At 45.7% G+C, this 14,789-nt stretch overlaps 1 protein-coding gene across 1 annotated transcript in view; it reads right to left on the reverse strand.

Annotated features, from left to right (window-relative positions):
• ELAPOR1 (endosome-lysosome associated apoptosis and autophagy regulator 1) overlaps positions 1–12,072 on the reverse strand; it is a 35,974-nt gene extending 23,902 nt beyond the window's left edge. Inside the window, exons 1-5 of the mRNA XM_023547436.2 lie at positions 11,906–12,072; positions 3,903–4,050; positions 3,287–3,367; positions 2,619–2,724; positions 2,330–2,479 (exon numbers count right to left, since the gene is read on the reverse strand). Coding sequence (XP_023403204.2) covers positions 2,330–2,479; positions 2,619–2,724; positions 3,287–3,367; positions 3,903–4,050; positions 11,906–12,066 — 646 coding nt within the window. The 5' untranslated portion in view covers positions 12,067–12,072. The remainder of the gene's footprint in view (positions 1–2,329; positions 2,480–2,618; positions 2,725–3,286; positions 3,368–3,902; positions 4,051–11,905) is intronic.
• Between the last annotated feature and the right edge of the window lie 2,717 nt (positions 12,073–14,789).

The following is a 14,789-nucleotide window of genomic DNA, read 5'->3' on the forward strand; positions in this document are numbered from 1 at the left end:
CTGAACCTTCTGGCCTTGGCTCACACTTCTCCTCTCCCAAAAGTCCTGTTGCCATCAAATCACCAACTCATTAAAACTCAACTTATCTTTCAAGACCATAATTAGGTGAATCCTTTCCTTCCTCTCCAGAGAGGACTGGTCATTTCCCTTTTTTGACTCCAATGCATGCTGCTACCCCAGCATCTGCTGCACCATGGTGTACTTAGGTGAGTACACAGCTACATTCTGCTTTCAGACATAAACTGTAGGACAGTCCCCACAGCTGGTTCAGCTGTAACCCTATCACTAAGCCCCGGGCCTGGCACATGGCTGGTACTCAGACTGTATTTGCTAAATGGATGACTGAGTGGTCTTCTGTCACCCCTCCAGGCACATTCCCTTATAAACTCTCATCTCTCTCCCTGGGTCTTCCCCAGTCTCCTATTGACCCTGTATTCTGGAAGAGTCAAACCCAAAAGGAATATGACTCTCTTTGTATCCCAAGCAGAAAGGTGGTCAACAAGCTGACTGTGTTCTTCAAAATGACAATGAAGTCAAAGGGGCAGATTGAGAATAGAGAACAACAGAATCTAAGAATTCAGACCCCCAACCTAACACTTTCATAACAGCTTTCTAGATAAAAAACTGCTTACATAAAAAAAAAATTTTTTTTTTTTTTGGATCAAAATACTCCTAGGCAGTTTTTTTTTTTTTTTTAGAACCACCTTGTTATTCAAACCCTTGCACAACTGCTAGGCTGGAAAGAGAGCTAGAGACTTAGACTAACAAAGGATGCTATTGATAGAGGTTGCAGGGGGTGGGGGGGTGGGGAACAGAGGAGGGTAGGATAAGAAATTCAAGAGGAAAAACAGGAATTTAGACTTACAGGTAAAAAACTTCCCCCCAAATCTAAACATTCCTGTTCTTCTTGAAAACTACACTCACTTAGCAAGATCTATGTAGATAAATAAGACTTTTGTTTTAGGAATAGTGTAGAAATAAACAGTTGACAAGGTCAATGGCATGTCTTGGCTGAGCAAACACAAACTTTAACACCTGTGTGGAGCGTTGGTGTGTCTGTGTAGAGATACGAGCTGTGCTTGAGAGAGGGCCTTGTGCAGGGTTTGTGTATGGTTCTGTGTAAGAAAGGAAAAATAGAATAGGTTTTTACGCGTGTTTGCAGGGGAGGTGAGGGGACTCTTTCTCTCTCCCACCTGTTTGTTTCAGAACCTGCCGTGGAGACTGGCCCCTGTGTGCTAACCAGTGGGCTGCCTGAGCAGAGGGGACTTTGGGAACACAGCCCATCACCAGAGCCCTGCTGCCCCCTACAAGACTCCCTCAAACGATCAGGTCCTCTTTCTCAAATTGGGATGCTTTAGGAAGCTTTCCAGGGCCTGTGGAAGTAGGCCACTTCCAGATGTCCCTTCCTTTTCCCATAGAGCAGTGGTTTTCAAACTGTGTTCCAAGGAACCCTGGATTTCCTGAAAATGCCTGCTTTGAATTCCGTGGACATTCAGGTTGATAAAAGATTGCAACTTCTATCTTTAGCCCTTGCTTTCAAAGTGTTTTTGCTTATCGATACAGCCTCATGGTTCTTATCAATTAACTTTTGTAATAATTGTTATAAATTAAAACATATACATTTATACTTCTTTGATCTACTATACCTATTATTTATAATTATTACTTTATAATATAGGTATAATAAGGTTTCATTTTAAGAAAAAGGAGTTCATTGTTTAAAAAAAAATTGCAGCCTCCTCCCCTAGCTTTTCTAATCCCTTTAACTCTGAGCTGCTTTTTCTTTTTTCCATGACACCATGGTATTTTTTACCACCTAGCATGTTATATAACTTATTAGATATTTACTACTTTTTACTATAGTTATTGTTTATTGTCTGTCTCCATTGGAATTTAAACTCCATAAAGACAGGGATCTTTGTCTATTTTGCTCACTGGTGGCATAGTGGTTAAGAGCTATGGCTGCTAACCAAAACATAAGCAGTTCAAATCCACCAGCTGCTCCTTGGAAACCCTATGGGGCAGTTCTCTGTCTTACAGGGTCGCTATGAATCGGAACTGACTCGACGGCAATGGGTTTCAGATGTATTCCAAGCACCTAGGATAGGACCCAGCAGATGGCAAGTGCTTAATAAATATTTACTGAGAGTTTCTTTTTATTTCTAGAGTGATTGGTGGAGATATGAAATGGCAAGAACTTTCCAGGGTCTCAGAAGGAAGGGTTTAAAAATGATCATCTTCAGCTTGGCCAAAAGGATGCCTCTACTTCACGGTTTTGCTCTGTGGTTGCTATCCCCCACCAAACCCTTCCCATCTTCAGAAACATCACCTGAGTATTTGTCAGGGTCGCACTGGTGGCAAGAAGTTTCTCCTTTATTTGAGTAAAAATTTGCTGGGCAAAGTTTGCAGAAAGAGGAGCCCTGCTTGGCCGCATACGTGCCAGGCTTGCAGGGGAAGCATTCTGAGGTGTAGGCTACCCCTACGGAGGAAGAACAACACAGAGAAGCAAGGATTGAGCCTTGAGGTTGAGCCCCCTGGGGACTGACTCCCACCCACCCCTCAACGTCAAGAGGCTGGAAGTTAGCAGCACGCCCCAGATCAAACCCCAGTCTTCATACCTGTTATGGCGATGTTTCTCACCAGCACAGGCTTCGGTGCTTTGGACCACACTGAGAAGGCTGTGGTTCTCCAATACAGGACATTATTGCCTCGATTTAGCTCCACCTAAAAACCACAAACAGGAGGAGTTAGTGCAGTAGCAGAGAGAGATATCACTGACTGGCCTCCCATTGGGACCCCTTCTCTTACAGCCTGCATGAGAGTGTCTATTCTGATCCTCTCCCTTGACGTCTCAACTTGGCCTTTCCTCCCATCTAGCTTTTCCTTTCTCCTTTTAAACCTCCTCTTACAACCCTCTCATGCCCCCTCCCACTGCTCCTTCAGCCACGTAGACCATGAGCATCTCTTATGGTGAGCCCAATAAGGAGGCCTAAGAGTGCTGATGATAATGTGACTGATATCTCCTCATTCCTTTCTGGTTATAGTCACCTATCCCCCAGCTTTAAGGGCTGGCAAGCTGATGGTCTTGGGGGTCAAGCTACAGGAGCAACAAGTCAACTCATGCCCATATTCCACCACCTCGAGAGACTATAGCATTCTCATCATGTGAGGTCCCATCCTCTAGGGACAGGGGAATGGAAGCCTAGACAAGGGAGAAGCACTCCTTGGGGGAAAGTTCCTGGCCCTTTTCTGGAGTCCCCAGGAAGAAGGTAGGTATAATACCCACACTGTGGATTTCCCATCCTTTTTCTGTGGTTTTGATCCACCTGGAGTCATCCACATTGGGCTGGCACTGGTCGTTCTGTACCTGGGGCAGCAGGAGGTTGGGATCAGAGTCTCAGCTTACCAAGAAAATGAGTTCCTTACCCCACACTGCTCCAGCCCCCCAGAGGGCCCTTCTGGTGGTTCTTGGGATTAAGTCATGGGAATAGTACGCCCATATTCCACTACCTCAAAGAGAGACTATAGAATTTCCTTTAGGTGCCCATTTCCTTTAGGGACTGAGCTCAGAATCCATGAGCCTTGAAGTAAGACTAGAGCCAGGTGCACAAACACAAAATGTCTGTGCACTGACACCAAAGAAATAACTTGTGTCCAGAAGCTGTTCACATGCTATTTTCATGTTTGAGCAAGACAAACACTAGAAATCTCCCAGAGTCTACTCTTCCCTCTCAAAGTCCTCTGACATCTGCCTCTTCTCTCGCCTCTTGAAGCCTCAGATCATCCAGAGGGAAGACCACTGTGCAGATTTCCCCAGTAGGCCTATGCTTGCGACTCCTGCAAATGAGTCTGAGCTTCAGAGAGTGTCAACATCCCACCCTCCCCCTTGGCCAGGGGCTTACGAAAAATTCGAAGATGATGCTGCTGTCTGGATAGTAATACTCAAAGTTGACAGTGCCCGACTGCTTCAGGTTGACGGCGTACATCAGCGTGGCCGTGCACTCGTCCGTGTTGGAGGCGATGTAGTCGCCCCGAGGGACCCACTTGGACCTGTGAGGAGATGGGAGCCCTGGTCATGGGCAGGCGCACAGCCCGCTCAACTATGAGCTATGTGCAGGTGTTAAGTTCTGCTAGGTCCCTGGCTCTGGGGAATTCCAGATGAGTGATTCACATGCTGAAGCTTGTGAAAATTCTCAGTGACAAGAGATAAAAGCTCTGAGGCAGGTTAGGAGCTCTGGTGGAGAAGTGGTTAAGTGCTACAGCTGCTAACCAAAAGGTCAGCTGTTTGGATCCACTAACTTTTCCTTGGAAGCCCTATGGGGCAGTTCTACCCTGTCCTATAGGGTTACTAGGAGTCAGAATCGACTTGACAGCAGTGGGTTTGTTTTTTTGTTTTTTGAGGCAGATTAAGAAGCCTAGAGTACCCTACTGGTGTCACCCTGTTAGGAGCAAGGGAGAATGAAGAAAGCCAAAGACGCAAGGGAAAGATTAGTCCAAAGGACTAATGGACCACAGCTACCACAGCCTCCACCAGATTGACTCCAGCACAACTAGATAGTGCCCAGCTACCACCACTGACTGCTCTGACAGGGATCACAATAAAGGGTCCCAGACAGAGCTGGAGAAAAATGTAGAACAAAGTTTTAACCTCACAAAAAAGGACCAGACTTACTGGTCTGACAGAGACTGCAGAAACCCTGAAAGTATAGCCCCCGGACATTGTTTTAGCTCAGTAATGAAGTCACTCCTGAGGTTTACCCTTCAGCCAAAGTTTAGACAGGCCCATAAAACAAAACAAGACTAAAGGGGCATACCAGCCCAGGGGCAAGGACGAGGAGGCAGGAGGAGACAGGAAAGCTGGTAATAGGGAATCCAAGGTCTAGAAGGGAGAGTGTTGACATGTCATGGGGTTGGTAACCGATGTCACAAAACAATATGTGTACTAATTATTTAATGAGAAGCTAGTTTGTTCTGTAAACCTTCATCTAAAGTACAATAATCTAAAAAAAAAAAAAAAAAGAACCCTGAAGTATAGTCGACAGGAGGAAAACAGGTTTTCCCCCACATTCTGGAGAACTACCCAGAAACAGATAGCAGGTGAGGTAGGGGGGAGTGGATAACATTTATTGGTTGCTTACTATCTGCCAGGTATTGAACTAGGTGTTTTATATTCATGATTTCTTTATTTTTTCCCAACTAACTGATGATGAAACCACAACCTGGAGAGTACCTTGCCCAATATCACGTAGCCAATAAGTGGCAGAGATAGGATTCAAACCCAGTCCTGCCCAACTCCAAAGCTGTCAAAAATAGTCAGTAGACACAGCTGTTCTTTGGTACTTAGAGGTCCAGTCTAGTCCAGCCTATTTTCCTGGAAATGTCCACTGTAAGATGCTATAGGTAACTGGTTTTGGTGGGAAGGGAGAAATCCAGAGAACTACAGACACAATCCACCTAATCACGTCTATTTTACCTCCTAAATCTCTCAAATCTACCTATCCTGCCCAAGATTCCCCCAGGCCCCCAACTCACCATCATCTCTGCAACAGCCTCCTGGCTCATCTCCCTGCACCCAGTCCTGCCCCCTCCAATCCATTCTCCACACTGCGGCCACGGTGATCCTCCGGAACAGAAATCTGACCACATCACTCCACTTGTGAAAACCCCTGTGACTCCCTGTTGCTCTTAGAATAAAACCCAAATGCTTCTCCCACTTTCTATGCTCCGGTCGTATAGAACTTCTTTCAATTTCTCTGCCGAATTTTCCCTCACCTCTGGGTCTTCTCACATGTTGTTCCCTCTTTCTGGAACTCATTTTCTTCCCCCACCCCGCCCCGTTTAACTCCCACCCATGTCTTAGGATAAATGTCACTTCCTCTAGGAAGTCCTCCTTGACTCCTTTATCTGCCTCTGCTATGTGTGCCCATAGTTCTGTTTCCCTTATCATAGCCATAATCCTACTCTATTTTAAAATGTATTATGAAATACTTAAGATATATACAAAAGTACAATGAATGCTCATCTACCCAAAACTCTGTTAAGAAAGCCTGTGCCACCCCCTTTCCTATCATATAGTCCCTTCCCCATGCCAAGTAACTGTTTTCCTGATTTTGGTGTTTATCATTCCCATGTGCTGCTCTATCCTTTACTAATCGTATAAAAAAAAAAAATCGTATAGGTGTCTCTAAACAACATACTGTATGATGCTGTTCTGCATGCTTCTCAACTTTACGTAAACGCTGTCATACTCATGTATTCTTCAACATGCTTTTTATTGGAGGAGTTTCAACATAATGACTGCGAGGTCCACCCCTTTTCACACATGCAGCTCTATGCCTTTCATTTTTACTACTGTCTAATATTCCCTTGTATGGCTCTACCACACTTATTTATGCATTCCTTGTTGGTGGACATTAAGACAGATTTTGATTTTTTGCTAGTGTGCACACCCTGCTACGAACACTCTTGTCCCGGTGTCCTTGTACAAATGTGTGAGGGAACTGCTCAGTCAGAGGGAATGTGAAGCTCCAACTGGATCGGCTCCTGCCACATTGGTCTCCAAAGTGGTCGTACCACTTTACACCCCACCAGCAGTGTCAGGGAGTTCCTGTTCCTCCACATTCTCCCCAAACTGGGAACCATCAGATTCGAATGTTGTTGCCAATATGCTGTTGTATGAGATAGTGTCTCATTGTGCTTTTAATCTCGTTTCCCTGATGACTTCCAAGGTTGAGCATCTTTTCTTAGTTTCTTTGTAATTTGGGTTTCTTCTTCTGAACATACTTTAACTCTTATGTAAATGTCTGTCTTCCTGGCTGGTCTGTAGATGCTCACTTATCTTGCTCACCATGGTGGCACAGTGGTTAAGAACTCAGGCTGCTAACCAAAAGGTCAGATGTTTGAATTTGCCAGCCAGCTGCTCCTTGGAAACCCTATGGGGCAGTTCTACTCTGTCCTATACGGGTCGCTATGAGATGGAATCAATTTGACAACAACAGGTTTGGTTGTTTAGCTTTATGGGCACAGATAGTAGAGCCAGCCAGATAAAGGAGTCAGGGAGGATTTCCTAGAGGAGGTGACATTTATCCTAAGACATGAGTAGGAATTAAACAGAGGGAGGGAGAAGGAAATGTGTTCCAGGAAGAGGGAACTTCATGTGGGGAGCCCCAGGGAGTGAAAGTTTGGCAGAGAGATTGCATCCCCAGGACCAAACACTGGGCCTGGCACATAGGAAGGGCTCAAGGGATTATACAGACGAGTGTGAGCAATGGGAATCAAATACAATCCCATTATTTCACTGTTTTGCCTGAGACCAACCCTGGTCTCCAGTTGCTTAATGATGACCACCTAAGGGAACCCAAAATTAGTCCACAGGTTTCTGCCTGTGTTTGCCAGAATAACATGGTACCTTCAGCTGTTCAGTAGTGTTATTCCCAAAATGGAAGCATATCCAAAACACCTAAGCTGAACTCATCCAAAATACCCCAGCTAGCCTAAATGGCACGGATTTCTCCTTGTTGAAACAGTTGACACTTAATGCTGATGTGCTACACAAGATCAGCTATAAATAACTCTCTAAGTTTGATGAATTATTACAAGGATGCCATAAGTGGGTTACATTTGCTAAATGCATCACATTTCTGATTTTTGTCAGAGGTGTCCCCCCTGGTGAAGATAATCTTATGCTCAGTAATAAAAACATGTTTTCATTGATTTCTAGGTCCAGATATTGTTCTAAATTCTTTACAGGTATCTCCTCATTTATGTCCTTGGGTGACACAAATGGTAAGCATGCGACTACTAGCCAAAAGGTTGGTGGTTCAAGTCCACACAGAGCTGTCTTGGAAGAAGGGCCTGGTGATCTACCTCCAAAAAATCAGCCATTGAAAACTCGATGGACACAGTTCTACTCTGACAGACATGGGGTCACCATGAGTCAGAATTGACTCAACAGCAACTAACAACAATAATTGCCTCATTTCAATCTACATGAGGGTATCCTTTGTATCCTCTTTTCTAGGATGAGGAAACTGAGGCACAGAGGTGGTTGGGAAACTTGCTCAAGGTCATTCAGCTGTGATATGCTTATACATACTTCATTTCACCATGGCCCTGGGGAAACAGAGATTTTCACGGGGGGCTTCTTTCACAGCCAGCCCTCCAGGCACTGTGACTCTAGCGTAGCTCACTGTAGGATACTGTGTTATAAGTTCATGAAAAAAAGAAGAAAGTGTACAGGCAAATCTACAAGATTCCGGTGTCTGAGATCTCTCTCTCTTTTTTTCATTTAATCGTGGTGAAATATACATAACAAAACATTTACCAATCCAATCGTTTTTAAATGTACAATTCAGTCACATTAATTACGTGCACCAGGCTGTATAATCATCACCACTGTTTCTAAGTTTTTTCATCCCCTTCACAGAACCTCAGTACTCCTTAAGCAATAACTCCCCATTTCCCCCTCCCACCCACCCTATGCAAACCAAAAAACCAAACTCATTCCCATCAATTTGATTCTGACTCTCAGCAACCCTATAGGACAGAGTGGAACTGCCCATCGGGTTTCCAAGGCTGTAATCTTTATGGAAGCCAACTGCCACACATTTCTCCCTCGGAGCTGCTGGTGGGTTCAAACTGCCAATCTTTTGGTTAGCAGCCAAGTGATTAACCACTGCACCACCAGGGCTCACCTACCCTAGTAACTGCTAATGAACTTTGGTCTATATGGTCATCAGGAAAGATCAATCACTAGAAAAGGACATCATGCAAAAATGAGGGGCACCTTCAATGAGATAGATTGACACAATAGCCAGAACAATGGACTTGATCACGAAGTTGCCGTAGGACCGGGCAACATTTTGTTCTGTTATACTTAAGGTCGCCGTGAGTTGGAGCCGGCTTCGTGCCAACTCAATTAACAACAACAATAATATGCATTTGCTTATTTGAGATCTCTTTAATGTTTACATCTTTCATTTTCGTTTTTCACCTTCACAGTATTTGGGCGTCTGCTCTTTCTTCTTTACTAATACACAACAGGAAACCCTGGTGGCATAGTGATTAAGAGCTATGGCTGCTAACCAAAAGGTCGGGAGTTTGAATCCACCAGGAGGTCCTTGGAAACCCTATGGGGCATTTCTATTCTGTCCTACAGGGTTGCTATGAGTCAGTATGGGCTCAACAGCAGTAGGTATGGTTTTTTTTTGGTAATATACAACATCCTTTCTACAATACTCTTTACTCGGATTCCCTCTTTTTTATCCCAGACTCTGATCTCAGGCTGTTGCCAGCACCTTAGCCCTGAGACCTCTACCTAGGAAACAGCGCTGATCCCCTGAAGGCTCAGTTGGTCTGCTTTGTTCCCAATTATTTATCTGTTTCTTACTCTATGTTGGACACTGTGTTAGAGCCTGGAGACATGGCAGTGAACAAGGCTGACCCCATCCCTTCCCTCTTGGAGCTTGCATTATATTTCCAGTGGAGGACACAGAAGCTTAACAACTAATTACACAATTAACCATCTCATAATAACTGTAATAAGGGACATAAAGGGAAACATACGATGATACAAGAGTATATAATAAGAGTCTGTAGGGTTAGGGACAGCTTCTTTGAGCTAGTGACATTTAGGCTGAGAACTGAGGGATAAGTGGGAGCGAGCTAGGAGAGCAGCTAGAGAAGAGTGTGTTCAAAGGCCCTGAGGAGGAGGGAACATGGTGGCCAGTGTGGCTGGAACATAATAAGCAAGAAGGAACATACTTGAAAGAAACTAGAGAAATGGGCAGAGGACAGAGGCCAGTCTGGGAAGAGTCCTGCAGTCCATTGGAAGGCACTGGATTTTATCTCAAAAGCTATAGGAATCCACAGAATCCAGGGTTTTGAGCAGGAAAGCACTGTGATTGGATCTATGCTTTAAGATCAGTCTCCTGCTGAGGGGGCAGTGGCCTGGAGGAGTCTGGGAGTGAAGGCAGAGACAATTTGCAAGGCTCTTGTGGCAGAACAGGTAGCAGGTGATATTGGCTTGGGTCAGGTTGGAGGCATTGGGGTTGGATTTAGGTAAATACACAGTTGAACAGGAAAGCCAGACGCTTGGGTTTTTGGCACCAGCTCAGCTGTTGCCTTTCTGAGGGACGGTGGGGAAATCACAAAACCTCTCCAGATGGCCGTTCCCTGTGCATTTCTGCAGAGGAGAAACATCCTTTCCCTCCCTCCCAGGGATGTTGTGGATGCCTTGAGATCCAGACCCTCAAAGTGTGTGCTGTGGAAGCACATCTGCCTGCCTGAGATGTGCTATTAATGGGCCCACATCCTGCCTGGCTGAGAGATAATGACTTCTGGACTCTCAGTGAGGACCCCAGGGAAATGAGAAACGCTTTCTTTGCACAGGCTGGAGTGAGCCAGCCCCACAGCTCATCGGAGGTCAACCACGTTCGCTATTAGGGCTTAAGTGGGGGTTGCCTGTCTTAAGCTACACATTCCCTCTCCCTCCAGCTCTAATCCTCTCCAGCTTTATCTCCTCCTCCAAGATCAAGGCTGGCCTTGTCACGCTAATGACTTTGACACATAAAATTGAACTCTAAAATTGGACTGTTAAATGCCTGTTGCTTGGCTGAGACAATGGTACTTCTAGCAGACTTGAGCACAGGAATGGGGGACGTCACCATCAGTTTTAGATATCCACGTGTAATGCAATGAAGTCTTTTCCATTCATTTGATTGCTTGGGTATAAGCCGAGCCTTCATTTACTTTTCTTCTGCATTCATTGCCAATATTTAACAAAGAGCAATATACAATTGCCTTTTACATCTTTGCACCTGGTGCTTTTATTACCCAGCTCCCAACATTGCCTTGCACATAACAAAAGCTATTTGAAGGTGGCATCATGGGGCAGTAGAAAGCATGGGCTGGGTTTGAATTCCAATCTCACTAGCCGAAAGCAAGAGTAATAAACGGCAAGTCACTTAACTCCTCTGAGCCTCCAGCTCCTCATCTATGTAATGGGAACAGCAATACCTGTTTCATAGAGTTCTTGTGGGATTATGCAAGATTGTCTGTATAAGACATCCAGCATGGTACCTGACCCACTAAAAACAAGTTGCCATTGAGTTGATTTTGACTCATGGCGACCCCATGTGTGTTAGAGCAGAACTGTGCTCCACAGGGTTTTCAATGGATGATTTTTTGGAAGTAGATTATCAGACCTTTCTCCCAAGGCACCTGTAGGTAGACTTGAACCTCCAATCTTTCAGTTAGCAGTCAAGAATGTTAACTGTTTGCACCACCAGGGACTCCCCTGGCACACAGAAAGTATATCATTTAATCCTATCCCTGGACTTAAACATGCAAAGATCTGATAGGGAGAGCCTACAAGTTCTCCAAGCACCCTGGCCTGAGCTTTTCAATTACCGGCAGAGATCTTCTGAGGCAGAAAAATTTCTAGTCATTAGGGTCTCAAGGCTATGGTAGATCTTAGCTACCACTGACCAAAGCTCTTGTCCTACTCATTCCCTTCCAAACCCATGAACTCAGGTGTGGCAGAAGAGTTTTAGAAGTTAGCTCCAAAGCCTGCAAATTATGCAACCCTTTGCACAATGGAAGAGAGGAAGTTTACTGGCTGATGTAAAAGTCTATAGAGTAACCCTACTTGGGTTTAGTTTTAAACAGACTGAGCCATTTAGTCCTTAGTCCGCCTTATCCACCTCTACTCCCATTTCTCACGCTTCAAAAATGTCTGTCAGTCCCTGGTAAACTCCAGTCAGTAACGGTGGAGGGCGGTGGAAGTCGGAGCTAGCATCCGGAGAACCTGTCCTAGCCCCACCCTGGCAGCTTGGGTCCCTCTCCCCACCATCCTCCTGCCCAGTGCTCCCTGCAGCCCCTCCTCCCGGACGGAGGGAGAACTCACGAAGTGCAGTTCTCCGTGGACTCAGTGACGCCATCTTCCATCTCCATGTTGGTTGCGAGATTGGCAAAGCCGTGCGGCAGCTCATCCCACTCATCGAACCGGATGCCGGTGCCTAGGGAGTAGCGGCCCTCAGCGCATGGCTTACACGACTGGTCCTTCATATCCAGAAACTCCCCAGCGTTGCAAGAGAAGGCTGGAAAACAGAGCGGGGACGAGGGGAGGGGTGGTGAGACCACTGTCACCCCAGGAGAAGTGGATGGGTTGTGGGCATCCTAAGGGGAGAAGCACAGGACTGGGATTTAGTTTGGCCCGTGAAGATTTAGAGTTGTGGCACATATTGCATGATTCCATTTACATGAAATGTCCAGAATACGCAAATCCACAGAGAGGGAAAATAGATTCCAGGATGCTAGTGGCTGGCAGGAGGGAGACACGGGGAAAGACTGCTGACTGGTCAAGGTTTCTTTTTGGGATGGTGAAAATGTTCTGAAATTAGATAGTGGTGAAGGTTGCATAATTGCGTAAATTACTAAAAACATTGTAAAATATTGAATTGCACACATTAAAAGGATGCATTTTACTGTATGTGTATTATATCTCAGTAAAGCAGTTAAAAAAATTTTAAGGCATGGAAATTCTGCCTTGCTCCAGGACTTTGGTTTGTCCCTGATGGTCCTGTTTCCTAGGACAAAGTATCTCACCCATTCTGAGAGCTCTCCAATGGAGAAGATGCCAGGGTCACTGGTGCTGACCCCTCTGAACAGCACATGGCCCTTCAGCCTTAAATCTCCCCCTTGTGTCTCTGGCCTGTCTCCTCTTTTCTGGTTCCATTGCCACCATGCTAGTTGAGGTTCTCATGACCCGTTAACCCAACCATTGTAATGTCCTCCTAACTAGTTCCTTGTTTCTTGTTTTTTCTGTGGTGAGAGGTATCTTTCTAAAACACTGTTGTTGTGTTGTTGTTAGGTGCCATCAAGTCAGTTCCTACTCATAGCAACCCGATGCACAACAGAACGAAATACTGCCTGGTCCTGTGCCATTCTCACAATTGTTGCTATGCTTGAGTCCATCGTTTCAGCCACTGTGTCAATCCACCTTGTTGAGGGTCTTTTCTCTTTCACTGACCCTCTATGTTACCAAGTGGTGCCCTTCTCCAGGGGCTGATTCCCTCCTGATTAACACGTCCAAAGTATGTGAGACATAGTCTCGCCATCCTTGCTTTTAAGGAGCACTCTGGTTGTACTTCTTCCAAGACAGATTTGTTCATTCTTTTGGCAGTCCATGGCATAGTCAAAATTCTTCGCCAACACCACAATTTAAAGGCATCAATTCTTCTTCAGTCTGCCTTATTAATTGTCCGGCTTTCGCGTGCACTAAAACACTGATCTGGTGCTTTTTTTCCCTTACTTAAAAAATAATCAGGCACTCCCCTTTGGCTATAGAGTTAAGTTCTCAACCCGGCATCCCCCCCAAAACCCGTTGCCGTCCAGTCGATTTCAACTCTAATTGTCTTCCAGGATTTGCCCCCAACCTAAATTTCCAGCTCAGTCTCCTACTACAGGCCTTTCTCCACCCCAACCGCATCCATCACCTTCCTTGTGTTGCCCCCGCCCAGACCACATGCTCTTCCCTGAATGTGTCCATTGTGCTTCCACCTTCAAACTTTTGTTCAAGTGGTTCTCCCAGCGGTTCCTGATCCTAAGCACCCATCAGCCCCATTCTTTGTCACATCGTATTATCACATTGTATTGATGGCTGGCTCCATGACTGGCACAGACAGACACAGCGGGAGCTCCATGAAGGTTTGCTGAAAAAAATGAATGGATGAACGAATGCCAGCTCCCTCCATCAGCTTCTGGAGGCAGAGACTGTGCCTGGTTCATCTTCATGGGTCGCATAGCACATGCACACAGAGTGTTTGCACAGAGTAGGAGCTCAGTAAAGTCAGACGCGCTCACAGAAGTTGGATCCTTTGCTCCCATTAGTCACATCTCAGATCTCAGCAACACCTATTCAATAATTTAACAGGCATTAATTTGCTCACTACTGAACCAGGCACTGTGCTAAGCTCATTTTAGAGTTTAAATGCCCTCAGGCCCCTTTCCAGATCTTCAGATATTCCTTAGTGCTGGTCCCCAATTTTTATTCTTGTTCCCTTTGCATTCCTAAGAGAACAGTGCAGGGGAAACAGCTCTCAATTGCAGAGGTTGCGACTACAGAGTCACAGAGCCACTGCCTTTCTAATTGCACAGCCAGATCCATCAGTCAGGGAAAATTCTTCTTCCCTGAACTGACACCCAGTGCCTTTTAAAGGGCTGTAGCTGTGGAAATTCATCTTCTCTGGCTTTCTTTTCAAGAATGAAAATGAAACGTAATCTTCCCTAATGACTGATTGTAGCCCGTGAGTGTAGATTGGAAAGAAACACACAGACGAAAAAGAAAATAGGCATAAGCAGAAAAAATGTCTGAGTGGCACACAGCTGGAATTGCGCAACCATGAAATTAAATTTCTTCACCAAATTTCGAAAGGGTTGAGGGTAGAGGCTACCTGGAGGAAGGATTTGGCTCCCTAAGGCAGCTGCACAGTCAGGAAGGGGCTGGCTTGGGGTGGGAGCCAAGGCTGAGGGGCAGGGCTGCCCTGGAGAGTGACGGCTGCTTACAGCACTCGGTGCCCTTGACGGGGTCCGGGAGGCTGGTGCACAGGCCTGGGGTGTGCGGCACGGCGACCCTCCACCTGGAACCCGTGCTGTCACACGCCGTGTACTCATAGTGGTACTCAGACTGCAAGGAGAGAACAGTGGGCAGAATGTACATTAGTAGTGGTCAACCATTAACGCCTTCCCACCTCTGCCTGCCCAGCATGATAGTTCCGACACCAGTCATC

The sequence above is a fragment of the Loxodonta africana genome, chromosome 3 (assembly GCF_030014295.1).
Source record: "Loxodonta africana isolate mLoxAfr1 chromosome 3, mLoxAfr1.hap2, whole genome shotgun sequence".
Lineage (NCBI taxonomy): Eukaryota > Metazoa > Chordata > Mammalia > Proboscidea > Elephantidae > Loxodonta > Loxodonta africana.